General features: G+C 39.2%; 1 protein-coding gene across 2 annotated transcripts in view; it reads right to left on the minus strand.

Annotated features, from left to right (window-relative positions):
* rcor1 (REST corepressor 1) overlaps positions 1-18,652 on the minus strand; it is a 91,516-nt gene that overhangs the window by 13,017 nt on the left and 59,847 nt on the right. The window contains exons 5-8 of one of the 2 annotated variants that reach the window (XM_052022297.1): positions 13,024-13,185; positions 10,625-10,746; positions 9,470-9,554; positions 3,313-3,507 (exon numbers count right to left, since the gene is read on the minus strand). In XM_052022297.1, coding sequence (XP_051878257.1) covers positions 3,313-3,507; positions 9,470-9,554; positions 10,625-10,746; positions 13,024-13,185 — 564 coding nt within the window. Of the gene's footprint in view, positions 1-3,312; positions 3,511-9,469; positions 9,555-10,624; positions 10,747-13,023; positions 13,186-18,652 lie in introns of both variants that reach the window. The other variant, XM_052022289.1, reaches the window with a different exon arrangement.

Here is an 18,652-nt window from a genome sequence, read left to right on the forward strand (position 1 = left end):
GAGACATGAATAGAGGGAAAAAGACACCTCAGAGGCATTTTTGGAGAAAGTCTCATCAGAGCAGATATTTACAGAGACCAAGGAACTGGGAGACAAGAATGGAGTACTTACAGGAGGCTTGGTGGAAGTAGAGTTGACATAGCTTTGAGAGTCTGTGGGCATGTAATGAATGCTAACCTATCCTGAGGTCCAGAAAGGATGGGAAAAGTCAGAGATGAACATTTAAAGGAGAGAACAGGACAGAAGTTAACAAAAGGTTTTGCATCTGTAATAGTAACTCAAGATCTCCCCTTTCTACAGGTACTGCCTGATGTGCTGGGTATTTGCAGTATTCTCCTGTTCACTTCTCTGCAACAGGTCCGATCTGCATTCCACAGCTTTAACAATCCCTTTGTTTTCTCTCTCTCCAACTTCCTTCTATCAGTGAGACAGTTTCATTAACATTGCATCACTACAGCAACCCTCGGCTTAACCTATTAGAAATATTCCTTTCACCCTGCCAATTCATCCCCGACTCTTGTTTCAACTCAAAACTAACTTGTTTTCTCATTTTCCCAGTTCTGATAAAGAGTCCTTGATCGGAAACTTTCTCTCCACTGAGCTGTTGAGTGCTTCCAGTGTTTTCTGTTTTCATTTCAGATTTTTGTGGTTTTGATTTTTTTTAAATCCCAGCAATTTTTTATTAGAAAAATAGCCCACAACTCAAAAGATGTAATGACAGATTCAACAATTGTCGTCATTATTGCAAAAAAAAGTAATCTGTAGTGTTTAGAAGAAAACTATTAAACGTGGAAATGAACTTGCTGTCATATTGCTAATACCTTGACACCTCGCCAGGCTGTGCTATTCGTACACTGTCAGCGTGAACTCCAATATTTTGTTCACATTCTCAATACAAAAACATTAAAAACTTTAAAGCATTTTAATTGAGCTATAATTCTTTTAAAACAAAAAGAATACTGAGAATACCAAGCTGCATATTGAGACATAATTACTTCATTGGCTCTAAGTTAAATCTGCAGACTGTCATTCTTTCAGAATATTTAGAAGATCCATGTTTCCTAAATTATTATTTCTTCATAGCTCACAGTATTTTGATTCCATTTTAATCCCACATTCCAATCGTCATTTAAATATACACATTTTACATAAAGCTAAAAAGATAAAATAATGCATTTTACTTCTTCGTTTACCTTTTATAAGAATTCTTTAACCTGAAATGATAATTGACCTAATTAATGACATTCCTATTGCTGGACATCACAACTCCCCAACTGATGAAGGGTGATACAACCTAAACACTATTTTCATGTCACTACTCAAATTTGTATTAACTGAACAAAGGGAATGTGATGGTAATTCTGCACAATAATGTATTTCAAAGTAAGTTAATGGTCCTACCCGAGTTTTGCCTGAGAGCAATTAGAGTACACATGCAGCAGGCAACTGGCTGGTTTAGATCGTATGATGGTTGGGGGCAGAGTTATGTACCCAGGTCTTGTAGCAGAAGTATAGGGAATGAGAAATACCAAAAGAACATGAAGGAATGAGTGACACTGTTAAAGGAAGATGCTTTGATTGTGCCAACTTTTCCAGAATTTGGGGGTATTTGCAAATCATATTCCCTTTGCTTAGCTGCATTGAAGAGGCTAGAAAACCTTGCTGTTAAATATTTCTGTTCTTTAATACATGACATTTAATTCTAGTTTCATGTCATCCCATTTGAAAGGAGTAAATCATTAACTGGTAGCAACCTTTATAAATATTATGAAAAGATTTAGTACAAACACTTCTACATCAGAAACATCCACACAAAGTAATCAGAAATAAGAGCATGCATTTAATTTTCAAAAATGATGCAACTACATTCAAGCAGGGAGTTCTGCAACTAAATCAAAAATCTCTTCAATTCACAGGAAACATTTGGGAAAACACTGGGATGGCCCTTGTGGGCCACGGCTTGCGGTTCCAAACAGAGCTACTGCGTACAGCCATTCAAACATAAGTTCCAATATGGAGTTCAATGTCAGAATCAATACTTGTTGAGATTCCCTCTCACTACTCTGGAAAAAAAATAGCCACTTGGATCCTGAGCTGGGCCAGGCCAGGCCAGGCCGAGTGCAGGATCCAGGACTCCACTGATTTCAATAGGGATTCTAGATAGGCAAATGTAAATTACAGAAAATGTTCGAAGCACTCTGTAGGTCAGGTAGCATCTGTAAAGAGAAACTTAGTCAGTGTTTCTAGTCAATGGCTCTTCATTAGTATTAACAAATCTTCATTTTCACTCATATAATTGTGAACACTTTAGCTTTTTGCCATCCTTACACCCAGCTTTTACTTTTCAATTCTGACGAGGTTCACTGATCTGACATTGGTTCTTTCTCTCTCCGTAGATACTATCTGACCTACTGAGTGCTTCTATTCTGTTTTAGTTTCCAATTTCTGTCATCAGCAGTTCTTTTGTCTCTAATGCTGTTTTTTTTAAAAATTATAATGCTTTAGTTTAATACCTCAAATTTGTGCGTTTATTAAATTTCAAGCAATTGTTAATTATTTACTTCAATTTTAATATTTTTAAAAAATGTTTTATCAGAATGTCAAAAAACACTTAAAAACTAAAAATTGATGACAGCTTTGACAGAAAACAGAGCTCCACCTTCAGCTTTCTATCAAAACCATCAGGGCTTTTCAGAGACAAGGCCTTTGCACTACAATATCTATGGCTTGGATGTTGTCGGGACTCAAGGATAGGGAGAACCAACAGGAAAGGTCCACCACATCCAATAAGGTTGGTGTGGGCATGAAGTACATACGCATGCAAGGTTCTGGGCAGTGAGGCCACTTTAGCATAACTCAATCTATTCAGCAACATTCCAACCATGAGAACAGAGACAAAAGACAAGACATTTGAAGAGGATGCCCAGAAGCTCTTGTTTTAGAGTCTAAAGTCAAAAGGTCATATTAATAACTAAATTAAATGCTGGAGTTTCCAATCACATACAATTATTCTTAAATATTTCCACGCATTTCCTGCTCATTTGCTCATTTTCAGTTTTACCCTCAAATAAAAAGCCCAGGCATAGAAAACGAAGTTTCATTTGATTCTCTGCTTAAATGATATTGTGGGCATTACTCAGGAAGGCTCAGTTTAACCATCAGGAGAGGTCCAACTAATTTTTCTATTTTCATCACTGATTTTTCCCAAAGCATTACTACATAGAGTATAATGAAAGACTTATCTTAGAAAAACTTTCAAAAAGCTATTTAAAAGTCTGCTGAACGTCATTGAAATGAAGAATCAGAGCTTACTTGACGTTTAAGTGAGACCAGTTCCATATCAAGCTGTCTAAGGACTGTGTTAGCAGCACCAGAACCTGTAGACAAAGCATCAAGATCCTCTTGAAGAAGAAACATCCCCTTTGGAGGTTTCTGACTTATTCTTTGCTTCCCTTGGACTGTTCGTGTCTCTTTCTTTGGTGGGACACTTTTCACAGTTTGAGAACCCTGCTGTTAAGAAAGAAAAGTCATAGATTAAAAGACATTTGCCATAGAATTCATAGGAACTTAAAAGAAATTTCCATTACTAATCCTGAATCTGGGTGTGCATTTAAGATTAATTCCTCCTTTGCAATTTTTAAATATTAACCCTTTTTCCCTAGAGAATGACATGTGATATGAACAATAAATAAGCAGAAAAATGAGAATAAGAACTAAGATCAGAGTCCCTTTGATTAATCTGGAGTTTCTAAGTTCAGACAATTCCTGGACTACTCACATCCAGCACTGTCAACAGCTGAGAATATACCACCGGGTCAGTGACGTTGTAGTTTTTTCCCCCACTCAAAATAGTGAATGTTATTTTGGATGCTTATATGGGAGAAGTGATTGCTGTTTCAAAATATAGAGGAGTCTGGTAAAATCTGTAAATTACTGCAGAGATGTTGTTTGGAAAAATCAAAGCAAACTAGTGTCCTTGAAATCCACTAAGCTCACTTGCTTTTGATAACAAGGTTGCCAAATTTTATATACACATAAATTGAAATAGTTCATGTATTCCTGTATATAAATGTCCTGCAGTTTCACAAATCCATTTTGGTTTTCTTATTGTATAGTGTTGATACAGAAATTTGCTGGGGGGTGGGGGCAGAAAATCATTGGTTGTCAATACAAAAGCATCAGTCCCTGGTTGCACTCACCTTCTCATACTTAGCTCCACTGCATTGGGAGTAAAGTACAATCTCCAGCCAATAACCTCTCACCTGTACACTGCTACAAGACAAATGTCTCTAAATCTACACATGAAAGCAAGTGAATAAAAAAAATAAAAAAATCTATTGTGTAAACGCCTACCCCAGCACAGCTTGCCTCTAAGCACAGCCAGTTCAAAGCTACTATTATTTCATATTACTGCAGAATGAACATCTTGATTAACAAAACATCCCCTATATCAGCAAGAGCCTGGCTGAAAAGCATGGGGAAGTTGCCATGGAGTAGCATAGTATATTAACACTATTTTAATTTAAAACAGAATAAACTTTACAATCAAGTTTTGTGTGCAGGATCATTATGTGCAAACTTAATGTAGCACAGATATAGAGGTCTCAGCAGCCAACCTGTACCTGCAGTTGAAAAGCAATAGGAATACTATAACTAAATTTAGAGGAAAAGAATACACATGATGCAAAAATAGATCTCCTATTTAATGTTATTAAGACAATAGTTGATTGTTATTGACATTATCTGTATAAGCAATTAGCTGCAAGATCAAACATTTTCTGAATTCTAACCTCCAGAAAAGATCCAAATAGAATCATAGATATACACTTCATATTTGCCACATTACCTTCCTAATTCTATTTACTCAACTTCAAACATTGGTATAACCCATACAGTATTCCCAGAACTTATGTTTTCAGATTTTACTTCTGGTTTATTTTGGGATTTTGTGTGTTTTTTAAAGTCGCGCTCAAAGTTGGTTCATTTGAATTATTACAAAACACCAGTGAATGAAATGATTTACATTTCAGCCTGTGTAAAACTATATTGAAATAACAACACACATGCTTTCAAATACATGCTATTATTAAAATTTACTCAATTCATTTCTTGTGCCCCAGCACCAATATTGCAGAGTTGATACTTCTGGCTAGCAGCAAAACTGCCCTATCCAATTTCACTGCATCTACTTGGCACATTACACATAAAATTAAAAACTGTCTCAAGTTCTGGAACATTACAGATGCTATAAAAGGATGCAAGGACATAAGAGACAGGAGCCTGATTCACCATTCATCGATATCGTGGCTAATCATCTACCTCAGATTCATTTTCCTGCACTACTTCGATATCCAGAAATTTATCACTCTCCATTTTAAACGACAGAGCCTCCGCAGCTCTCTGGGACAGAATTCCAAAGACTCACCACCCTTTGCATAAAGAAATTTCTCCTTATAGTCCTAAATGGTTTGCACCTTATTCCGACATTGTGCCCCTTAGTTCTACATGCCTCAGCAAGGAGAAACATCCTCTCTGCATCCAGTCTGTCAAGACCTACAAGAATTTTTACATCTTTTAATGAGATCTCTCATTCTTCTACACTTTACTGAATCATTTACTCAAATCTCTCCACATCCAGCAAACCTGACAAGCCTAGAATCAGTCTGGTTAATCTTCACTACACTCCCTCTATGGCAAGCATCCTTTCTTAGGTAAGGAGATCAAAACTCTATTCCATACTCCAGGTGCATTCTCACCAAGACTCTCTAGAATTGAAATGACTTCTTTATTCCTGTATTAAAACCCTTTCATAATAAAGGCGTACACATCATTTGCCTTCTAATCACTTATTGCAACTACATGTTGGCCTTCAGTGACTTGTGTACATGGACACCCAAACTCCTTTGAGCAAAAACACTACCCAATTAAAAGATATTCTGCTTTTCTGTTCTATGCACCAGGGAGTGGATGACCTCTCAATTTTCTGCATTACATTCAATGTGCCATATTCTAGCTTGCTCAGCTTTAAGAATCTGTGTTCTCCAAACTCATAATCACACCTAGTTTAGCATCATCAGGAAATGACATTTGGTCTCCTCGGTCAGATTGTGAATAGCTGGAGCCCAAATATTGATCTCTGTGGTTCCCCACTAGCCACAACTACCTATGAGATATTTATTCAAACTCTTTGCTTTCTGCCCAGTAACCAACTTAATCCATATTATTGCCCCCAATTCTTTGTGCTCCAACCTCCCTGTGTGCGACTTCAGGAGAATCCGAATAACACCATATACACCAATTTCCAGCATTCTACTCATCCTCAGCTCCAGCAAATTCGCCAAATATTATCTTCCTTTCACACCAATTCTGCCCAGCCCTACAGTTCCTTAAGCTGTTTTGTTATTACAGCCTTCATTAGAGATTCCAGTATTTCCCCTACCACCAATATTAAGTTAACAGGTTGGTAGTTCCCACTTTTTCTTCCTTAAATTGTGGAGTTATACTTGCTACCATCCAATCCACAGTAATAATTCCAGAATCCACAATATTCAGGAAGATAATACTGGCATTCACCATCTCGATAGCCACCTGTTCAAAATTCTGGTATGTCATTTAATCGGGCTGCTGGAATTTATAGCTTTCCAGTTACCAACTCTAGTCCCGTTTTTGACTGATACTTATTCCTTCAGTACCTCGTTCTCCCTCGACTCTTGGCTCACTGATGCTTTTGGCAGGCTTTTTTAAAACCTTTTTTCACAAAGACAAGCACAAAATAGTTGTTTAGTTCCTCCACTATTTCCTTATTCCCTTTTATAAATTGTCTTTGTGGGGGACCACATTTGCCCTCGCTAATCTTTTCTACATACCCACAGAAATTCTGACAATATTTTTAGTTTGTGCCAGGCAACTCTCATTGTTTTCTCTTTTCTCAATTTCTTGATCCTTCTTTGCAAATTTCTAAAATGCTTTCCATCTTCAGGCCTACTGCTATTTCTGGCAATTTTATGTTTTTTTCTTTTAAGATACCATTAATTTATCTTGTCAGCCTCAGATGAATCACTTTTTCCTTTGGATTTCTGTACCAGAGCAATTTTGTTTTGCAATTTACACATTATTTCTTTAAATGCTAGCCACTGTCCATCCATCTAACTTTTCAATGTATTTGTCCAATCAACCACTGCCAACTCTTGCTTCATACCTTTGCAGTTTCATTTGTTAGGATTTAAGACCTTAGTTTCAGATTGAACTATGTCACTTTGAAACTCAATGCAAAACTGTATTATATTGCAATTACTCTTCACTGAAGGTCCCTTTACAACAAGATTATCCAAGAACCCATTCCCACTGCACAAACCGAGATCTAAACTACATTTCTCCCTGGTTGGATCCTCGCCAAATTGATCTAGAAACTGCAGAAATTCAGGAACTGCAACTAAAATGAAAAGCAAGAGGAATGCTATTCAGTTCTTAACTTGTTCAGACAATGGTGGAATTGGGAGAACTATGCTTATTCAAACAGAGAGTCCTTTTTGGCGAGTGGTTTTGGAAGGAAGCACCTACAGTAAGGATTCTGCCACATGCATTTGAGCTTTACAGCAAATACTTCTAAAGCAAAATGCACCACACATGTATGGTAAGTAACTAAAAATACTTATTACCCTTCATGAAAACACTGATCTACCTGGCAATCATGCTGCAAGCATCCTGTTTATGTATTATGATAAGAACAAAAACAGGAGAAACCTGTAATGGGTGGTGTGGAAGCTGTGCAAGTATGCAATTCCCTCTCTCTAGTGATATTGCTTGGAAAGAAAATTCTGAACACATTCAAAACACCATGGCTGATGTGATAGATAGGCCATGCACTGATTTTGCAAGTACACAATGAAGTTACTCTGTGACCTGAAATTAATTTGCTCTAATTTTGAAGGGAGAGACATGAAGCCACCTGCAGTTAAAGACTACTGTGCTAATTACAATGCTAAAGACAAGCTTTTACTCAGCTTCTTTAAAGCAACAGTAGCACTGATGCTTTATTCGAAGTTGCACAGGAGTTGAAGTGAGCAGACTTTGCAATCTGCCAGGAAGTGGGTTTTGCACCAAAAATGATACCACAATAATGTCTGTTTAGTCTTCCTTACCAAGGCTGTTAGCTTCTTGGTTAAATAGAGACATTTCATGAAGTTTTTAATAAGTTACAAAGGCTCAAAATTCATCAATCTGAGCAACTTTGGCAAAATCTTTGTTTTCACTCATTTAATCACATATTTCCTTAGCTTTTTACTCCACTTAAACCCCAAATTTTATTTTTCCTTTTTTCTCTCCCAACAGGGACCAACACAGACAAATAGGATTGATCAATAGTTCACATACACTTTTTGAAAGTTACCTGCAGCTTGATGAAAACAAAATGTAAATTCTGCATTATCACAATTTATTACAGGCCTTAAATTTAGTCAGCAAAAGAGATTGATATTTCCAGGTGGGACTCTGAAGGTCCTTGGTTTTTAAAAAAAATCATTAAAAATTGAAAAATTCAAGTCCTCATTGTTCCTCAGAATATGTTCGGGCTTAGTTTTAGTAAGCAAGATGGTGCACTCCTAACAATGAGGGAAGGTTAGACTGAATCCCTAGATAAGTTTGGAATTCTTTGGAAGAATAAAAAGAGGGATGGGATAAAGCACAAATTTATAAATCTTTCATGGGCTTCTTGAGGAAATCTCCAGAATTTTAGTATGGTTAGAAATTGCTGATGTTATTTGAAGAAGCCTATCAGCAAATTTAATTGAGTGATGTCTCTAAGATGAGGTTTCCAAGTTACCTTTTCCATAGTTTCCTTGAACTGTAAAATTTAATGCCGAGCAATAACTCAGAACAGCACAAAATACTTTAATTTTCTTTTGCTATTCTTGCCCCATAAACCAGTGACTGAGAATAAATTCAAAAGAGATACAACTTGAAAGCATTCTAGTTAAGAGACTCTTGCACACTGAATGCGAATGAATATGATCTGATATAAAACAGGATTATACTAAGTCTGACCTTTCTTACTAGATAAAAACAAGTCATAGAAGTTTAAACATGCAATTGAATTAAGTATAATTTAGGCTCCTGGTCTTGTACTTAACCAAAGTCATACATTTGCAATTGGACTGCATCTGCGTGAAAGTTTTGCAAATGAGTCAGGATCATTTGACTGAATGATAATAGTCGATATTCTGAAATGCAGCTATAAGTTTACATTGGATTTGCAATTCAAATTTATGGAATTGTACTAATTAGTTCTAATTTGAAAAAAACATCTTGCAGTGTTTGAGGTTATTAATTTGTTATTATAATGTGTTCTTTTTCTAGCCATGATCATAACTTGAAATTTCTACTTAAGCTAACATCCATACAATCTGGTGGGACACTGGCAAAGAAATTCAAACTGAACAATTGATCAGAAAAATGAACAACATCAACTCACCTCTTTCTTTGCCTCTTTGCTTGGATCAATTTCACTGTCAACAATACTGCTTGTATTTACATTAGATTCTTCAATCTCATCACCACTGTGGAAGAAAACCAGACATGGAGATACATCATAGAATTCAACAATTTGGCAAATCAGTATTCAAAGGCAAAATTTATCAAAGGCAATATTTACCAAAGAGTTACATAACCACCCTAAAGAGGGCCTGCAGGTAACACCTATGAATAAAAAAAATTGTCTGAAAATAAACCACACTATGTTCAGCTCTGCAAGAATGAGTAGAGTTCACGCTAATTTAAATTTACTAATTCAAGTAATCTGTTAAAATGAAATTAAATCAACACACTTGACACTACTAAATTATCCTGTTAACAAAGGAAGCAGTTGTAGCTGATTCATGAGGATCTCAATGGAGCACCAGCAGCAAAAACCTGAAGGACCAAAATTCCCAGCATGTGCTTTTGGTGAGTATCTAGGTTTAATTCCAAGTCCTGGAATTCAGTTAATTGATGGTATACTGGAAGATAATACTGCTCAGGGTAAGGAAACAGCTTCAGTGTGTGGATCCAGTATGTTGGTGCTAGAAGCTACCTCCTAGGTGGTCATGGCTATAAGACGGCTGAGGAAGTGATTCAAAACTTGATGTCCCAATGGGATGACTGCACACAAAATGAAACTCATTGAATTTGGGTTATTTTGTAAATTGATAAAATGATATTGGAACATGAACATCACATTAGCTGAATAATCAGATGATTTCAATATTTGTTTTAAGCATACAATGGCCACCTTTGATGTTTTAGGGAAGTTTTGCGTGAAATTGTTTTCATCAGTCAGCATATAAAAAAAAGAAATTTTGACTTAATTTGTGCTGGGAATTGAAGTGACAGAAAATTGGAATCTTTTTCAAAATAACAATTTTCAGAAAATTTATTCTAAAAATCCTAAAGACGGCAAGTACAAACAAATGTAAAACAATTGAAAATGCTGAAAGAAAATTGAACAGGTGAAAATAACCACAGAATATCTTTATGTAGGCTTTACCTGAAATAAACCATGACCGAAAAATCAATATGTAGTTTTAAAATGTTTACTGTACAATTAATTGCATCAAAACGACAAGAAATGACTGCCATAGCATTTAATTACCTTCCTTCCTTATCCCTTTTCATTTGCTTGCGAGCATGACGATCCATTACACTGGTCTTGGTTCGTGTCTTCTTCCATGAGTAATAAAACTTTACCAGGCTTGCTATGGATTTGTCAGGTAGCTGTAAAGATGCACATAGTTGAGCAATTTTGTGAAGTTCAATCAAATTTCAAAATCCAGCTAATGTGTCATCTCAGAGTTGTACTTTTATCAAAGAAAAAGTTGAAATCAAGCTGCATTTCAAATCTCTGATTAATAAATTCATGAACATAATCAAGGGAAATGGAATAGGATGGGTGGAAGATGAAATTGAACCAGACGATCAGCCTTAATTCTACTGAGAGGTGAATCAGGCTCAAGGGAATGCAAGGACATTACATCCTATTTTAAAACTCACAGTTTCAATTATGTATACATTTGTCACAAAAGTACAGATGAAGGTGACCTGATTGTTCAGCAGAGAAATCCATCAAACAAACAAAATGCTGGAGGAACTCAGTAGGTCAGGCAGCATCTGTGAAAGGAAATGGACAGTTGATGTTTCAGGTCGAGCCCCCTCATCAATCCAGATGAAGGGTCTTGGACTGAAATGCTGACTATCCATTTCCCTTCACAGATGCTGCCCGACTTGCTGAGTTCCTCTGGCATTTTGTTTGTGGCTCCAGATTCCAGCATCTGCAGTCTCTTGGATTTCCAGAGAAATGCATCAGTTGTAATTACACTGAGACAAAAAGGTTCCAAAAAAATTTCAGACCCAGTCTTAAACGTGATAATTTGGACAATATTATCTAGGGTAGCAGCTGTGCCGTTAGCCCCAAAACACATGCTTGGGTAAAGGTTTGGGGAAGAAAAAAAAAATCAACCATTGCTTCTAATTCAATGTTGCTTGTTGAAAAGCAGATATGGGATAGACATTTGGGTTCTACTCTCAAACTGTTTGTGAACTCTTGCTTTTCATGTTAACAGAGGAATAAAACAGCTTCAAAAATGAGGCAGAGAACATGCACTGTTTCCTAATAAAGACTCTTCAAATATGGGAATGGGGAGGACATGTAGTTTAAATGAGATGATAAAATGTCACATGTGATGGTGCATTTGGTCTGAAAGAGTGATCCATGAAAGGATCTACTGCGAGCTCAAGAGATTAAGAATGGGTTTGCTGAATATCCTGAAATGCTCCTAATTACAGATAGAGGCCTTTAAGTGGGAAGCCTGCACCACAAGGCCAAGGTGGATGACAACAAATAGGTTTTACTGGGGGAGGGAGAGATTGTGAGTGGTCCAATGGCAGTTACAAGGGTCCTGTAATTGGGATGTGGGCAGGGCTGTCTTGGTGGCTTCTTAACCTATATCTAAGATAATGAGGATATCAAAAGCATTACTTGCCAAATTATCAAAGTCACAGCAGAAGCTTTAGTATATTTAGAAAAGAAAAAAGATCAGTTGAAGCATAGGTGCAACTTATCAGACAACAGTTTAAATGGTGAATAATTTTCTAAGGCTACTCACTTATAAGAACCCCATTGAGACAGTAAATATACAAAAATCAGGACCGCAACTCTCAGTTCAGTTTTCTACCTTCATTTTCCTATTCTTTGAACTTTATATACTTTCTGCCAGCACAGTAGGGCTCTGCTACTGAATGTCAAAGCAAAAGTTTGAAGGCAGAAAAGAAACAGCCTTCATTCTATGCCGATTTTCACCTCTCCTGTAAACCTTAAGGTCTGACAGGCAGGTTCCATGGGTGCAATGCATTGCCGAATATTTCATCTGCAATACTAGATAATGATTGTTGACAGTCAATCCCAGCATGATCCTCACCCAATGCTCACATCAGCAACAGCCTCCGGATAGTAACTGCTAAGTGCGAACCACATTGAAATACCCCATCTAGGGAAAACTTGCCTGTGGGTTAAATTAGCAGACTCAGGATTTAACATAAATATCCAAAAATGAAGAATACTAAAAGTATGCAAGTCAGAACACCTGCAGTGTTTCAAAAGAGTTCTGAATTAAACCTATCGACAAAGAACAATGGATTTGATGGAGATCTGACTACGAGTTCATTGACAATTGAATAATGACAGTGCAGTCCTGTGGCAGCTTTGAAATCACAAACCAAATAGACTGCACTGTAGAGCAACACCTAGCAGGAATCTGCCCATCTCACATGCAACTTCTCAGTCAAGGAAGGATTATTACACAAAGGAAAAATGTGCACAAAACGGCTGAACTCTATCAAAGCTGTAGTCATTCAAGTTCAGCACTGCCCAGCCACTAAGTTTCAATGAAAAATGACACAGAAAATAAACATACTTCATGTTACAGGTATAAATTTTTTTAATTGACATTATTTACACATAGATACAATTTAAAAAAGGAAACCACTTATTCCTACCATTTGCTGAATTCTGTGGAAAGTCTTCCCATGGAAACTGAATGCCTGCTCAAAGAGTACCCGGTCCTCCACAGTCCACTCATCTGGGAATGGCGTGAAGTTTGGAAGGTCAGCTAAGGACTTCTCAATGTTATGTTTGTGCCAAAAGAGCATACCTAAAGCCTGTGGGGGAGAAAAAGATCACTGGGTGAAAGAAAATTTCAGTCCCCAAAACAGTAACATTAAAAGGAGATTGAATTATGCTGTTATTATTGGAGACCTGCACATCCAGAGCCGTAAAGTTTGATTATTCACTAGCAAAATATAACCAAATTGGCAGCTTGTTGAATGATCGTTAATATCAGTTAAAACCGGCACCAAATTGAAAGGATTGATCATGAATTTCAGAAGATTGTAAGTTTCAAGCTTCTTCAAATCATAGTCAACTAAGGGTGACTGGTCGCAGGTATCGTCTGCTAGTATTTCCTTGTATGAAGGAACACTCATGGACAAGGGAGAAGGGGCAAGATGCAAAACAGCATGATCTGCAACTTGCAAAACCTATCAACATACAAACTTGCAGTGAGACGAGACTGGCAGGTAAAATAAAAACAATTTTACATCTTTATAATGGTGACATAAAATTCTTCACAGGTGTTGCTGCATTTCAAAACCTGTGGCTTAACATATTACACTGAAACTGCAACTTGAGTATGTAGAAACAGTTGAAATGAAACGAATTATAACCTACCTTCAGTAGCTACCTTCTGAAAAGTGCGCATTGAAAGGAATGCAGTAATTCAAAAAGGTTGCTCGTGGGAAATTAAGGATGGACAATAAATTTGTTGATGCTGCCTGGCCTGCTGAATTCGTCCAGCATCATTATGTTTTTCATTTAGATTCCAGCATCTGCAGTCCTTTGTCTCTCTGGACAATAAACTTTATTTATACAGCATGATAATAGGCCCTTTGGGCCCAACAAGCCCGTGCTGCCCAATTACACCCACGTTAACCTGAGCATTGGTCCTAAATCAACTAAAAAACTTTTCTAAATGGAATGATTTTCAATCGTAGCTAGAGACATTGTGTTTAATCAGGTAACAACCCACGTGCCACCCATCCATTTTATCCTTTTATGGGATGCGAGTATCTGCCAAGACTAGCAGCTATTGCTCATTACTAATAACACCCGAGGTGGTGATGATGAGCTGTCTTCTTTAACTGCTGCAGACTGGGGTTGACAGCATTCTGTGACTTCTTGGGTGGGGACATTCAGGATTTGAATTGAACATTATGAAGGCCGAGTGTTAGAAATTTACTCATCCAGACTTCTGTTATGCTGTTGGTGGAAAGGCTTTGGAAAGTCAGGATGCGAGTCACTCACAACTGAATACCTAACCTCTGACTTTTTCTTGCTGCTGCAATAGCTTGTGGAGCTTCTGATCAAGAACAATTTCCATATAATGATGATTAAAACCTTGGATTCACCATTAGTACTGTGGTTGAACGTCAAGGGGAGGTGTTACACTCCGTAGTGATGAGTACCTGGCACTTAATCTTTTTCTTTATTCATTCATGCAATACAGATGTCAGTGGCAAGGGGGCAGCACAGTAGTGTTGCGGTTAGCACAACGCTATTACAGCACCAGCGATCGGGGTTCAATTCCCGCCGTTGTATGTGAGGAGTTTGTACGTTCTCCTCATGACTGCGTGGGTTTCCTCCGGGTGCTCTGGTTTCCTCCCACATTCCAAAGACGTAGGGGTTAGTAGGTTAACATGGGTGTAATTGGGCAGCGCGGGCTCGTTGGGCTGGAAGGGCCTATTACTGTGTTGTATAAATAAAGTTTATCATCCAGAGAAACAAAGGACTGCAGATGCTGGAATCTAATGAAAAACACGATGATGCTGAAGGAATTCAGCAGGCCAGGCAGCATCGACAAGTTTATTGTCCATCCTTACTTTCCCATGAGCAACCTTTTTGAATTACTGCAGTCCTTCCAATGAAGGTAGTTCCAGTGTAGTTGGGTAGGAAGTTCTTGGATTTAAATGCTGAGGTGATGAATCTCCAGAGCAGATGGAATGAGACTTGGACCTGGTGGTGGTGGCACTTCTGTGCAGCTGCTACCACCCTTATCCTTTTCGGTGATAACAGGTTCAGCAAGAATTGTCAGAGTAGCCCAGGCAATTAAATTCAATGCATTTTGTACATTGTACTGAGGCTGCAGTGTATAGAGTCAAAAAGCAATACAGCAAAGATACAGGCTCTCTGGTCCAACCAGTCCATGCCGACCAGAGTCCACACAACTAGTCCTGATTTCCTGCATTTGGCCCATATCCCTTCAAGCCCCACCTCTTCACGTACCTATCCAAGTGCTTCCTAAATGCTATTACTGTGCCAACCTCAACCACTTCCTCTGGCAGCTCTTTCTATAAACTCACCACTTTCTGCCTGGGAAAAGCTGCCATTCAGATCCCTTTTAAATCTTTCCCCTCTCACCCTAAATATATGCCCCCTAGTTGTGGACTCCCCAATCCTGGGGAAAAGACTGTTACCATCCACCTTATCCATGCCTTTCATAATTTTGAACACTTCTACAAGGTCACTCCTCATTATTCCAAGGAATAAAGACCTAGACTGGAATAAAGACCTAGACTGGAATAAAAGACTAGCCTTCTAGTCCTGGCAACATTCTTGTAAATCTTCTCTGCACTCTTTCCAGTTCAACCATGTCTTTTCTATAATAAGACAACCAAAACTGCACGCAGTACTCCAAGTGTGGCCACACCAATGATTTATACAACTAAAACATAATTTCCCAACTCCTATACTCAGTGCCCTGACTGAAGGCCAGCATGCTAAAACACCTTTTACACCACTGTCTTCCTGTGACGCCGCTTTCGATGAACAATGCACTTGTACTCCTCGGTCCCTCTGTTCCATTACACTCCCTAGTGGCCTACCATTCACAGTACATGTCCTACGCTGGTTTGACTTTGCAAAATGCAACACCTCACACTTGTCTGTATTGAAATCCATTTGACACTCCTTGGCCCACTTCCCTAATGATCAAGATTTCTCCTGTAGTCTATAATAATGTTCTTCACCATCAACACCACCTTCCAATTTCATGCCATCTGCAAACTTACTGATCAAGCCTTGCACATTTGCACCCATTTCATTTATGTAAATAATGAATAGCAAGGGTTCCAACACTGACCCCTGCAGCACACCACTAGTCACCGGCCTCCATTCTGAGAGACAACCTTCAACCACGACCCTCTGCTTCCTATCTCTGAGCCAATTTTGAATCCACCTAACTAGCTCTCCTTGGATTCCATGGGACCTAACCTTTCAGAACAGCCTACCATACAGGACATTGTCGAAGGCCTTGCTAAGGTCCAAATAGGCAAAATCCACTGCCTTACCCTCATCTACCCTTCTGGTTACCTCTTCAAAAAAACATGTCAAGCATGATTTTCGAATGCACAAAGCCATGCTGACTCCTCCTAATCAGACTCTGCCTATCCAAATGCTGGTAGATCCTGTCCCTCAGAATTCCCTCCAGTAACTTCCCTACCACTGATGTCAGGCTGACCGGCCTGTAGTTCCCTGGCTTGTCCTTACTACCCTTCTTAAACAACAGAACAACATTAGCCACCTTCCAGTCTTCAGGAACTTCACCAGTGGCTAATGATGAAGCAAAGATCTCTGGAAGGGCCTTGCAATTTCCTCTCTAGCCTCCCACGAAGTCCAAGGATGTACTCAGTCTGGCCCCAGGGATTATTCCACTTTAATGCGCGGTAAAGCTGCAAATACCTCCTCCTTGGTAATATGAATGTTGTCCAAAATAATGTCCACTTGTTTCCTTTATTTCTTGAGCAACCACGATTTTCTCCTCCACAAGCATGAAGGAGATCCAAAATCCTACCCATCTCCTGTGGCTCGAGACTGCTGATTTTTAAGGGAACCTACTCTCTACCTAGGCACCCTTTTAATCCCACTTCTTGGTATTTTCCTTAACCTTACCTGCCAGATCCATCTCATATCCTCTCTTTGCCCTCCTGATTTCCCTCTTAAAGAGTATTCTTGATCTTTTTATCGTCATCAAGGGATTCACTTATCTCCAACCTCCTAAACCCAATGTATGCTTCCTTCTTTTTCCTGACCAGAGCCTCAATATCTCTCATCAGCCATGGTTCCCTAAATTTGCCAGGTTTACTTTAACCCTAACAGGAATGTGCTGCCCCTGGACTCTTGATATCACACTCTTAAAAGCCTCTCACTTGCCATTCATTCATTTCCCTTCAAACAGGGTCACCCAAATGACCCGTTAGATCCTGCCTAATTCCCCCAAAATAAGCCCCACTCCAGTTTAGGACCGTAACCTGTACATGGGCAGTAGAGGAAAATGAATGTTTAGGATGATGATTGGAGGAGCAATCAAAGGGAATACTTTGCCCTGATGGCACTGAGGTTCTAAAATGTTGCTCATGTGAAGAATATTCCATCACACTCCTTAATTGCACTTTGAACATGGTGGAAAAGCTCTAGGATTTCAGGTGGCAAGTCACTCAGTGGAGGATCTCTCACCTCTAACCCATTTTGCAGTGACAGTATTTCTTTGGTTGTTCCAGATGAGTTCCTGGCAACTCCACAATGGCAATGGCATTTATGGGTGGTCACTGCCTGGAAGTTGGTATGTATTGTTGGTTCCAGCAGCCAGAGCAGCAGAGGGGAGGAGCTAGCAGCTTTTTTTTTTACAAAAATGTTGTTTCTGATTGGCGAAGTGTGTGACAACTCAGCCAATAAAAGGAAGGTAGGGTAAAGCAGAGTGGCCATTGTAAGATGGGGAAGCTGAGGCTTTGACTCAAGAGGCTTCAGTGAGAAGAGGTGGAGGAAGTGACCCAGGTGAGGGGAGTGTGAGCAGCTCTTGAGAAGGCACAGATAAGAACAGGCAAGATCTTTATTTTGTTGTAAATCCTTAGTCCTTGATTGAGTGTAGGCAGGATGGCAGTTAAGGCAGTGGAATGCTCCTCCTGTAAGATGTGGGAAGTTGGGGAACCTCAGTCTCCCTGATGACTACATCTGCAGGAAGTGCACCCAGCTGCAGCTGCTGACTGACCAGGTCAAGGAAATGGAGCTCAACGTACTCAGGATGATCTGGGAGGCTGAAAACCTCACAGATGAGACTTTTACTGAGGTGGTCACACCCAGGGCACAGGCTTCAGATAGATGGGTGACCACCAGGAGTGGTAAAGGGAGTAAGCAGTCAGTGCAGGGTTCCCCTGTGGCCATTCCCCTCAGCAACAGGTATACCACTTTAGATACTGCTGGGTGGGGGAGTGGAGGGGGGATGACCAGCAGCAGCCAGGTCAGTGACACTGAGACTGGCTCTGAGGCTCAGCAGGGAAGGGTAAAGTCAGGCAGAGCAACAGTGATAAGAGACTTGATAGGTAGGGGACAGACAGGAGATTCTGTGGCTGCAAAAGAGATGCCAGGATGGTGTGTTGCCTCCCAGATGATAGGGTTGAGGATGTCTCAGAGTGGCTGCGGAATATTCTCGGGGGGGCGGGGGGGGGGGTGCAGCCAGAGGTCGTGGTGCACATTGGCACCAATGACATGGGTAGAAAGGGGGAAAGAGGTCCTGCA

Source organism: Pristis pectinata, chromosome 1, assembly GCF_009764475.1.
Source record: "Pristis pectinata isolate sPriPec2 chromosome 1, sPriPec2.1.pri, whole genome shotgun sequence".
NCBI classification, from domain to species: domain Eukaryota; kingdom Metazoa; phylum Chordata; class Chondrichthyes; order Rhinopristiformes; family Pristidae; genus Pristis; species Pristis pectinata.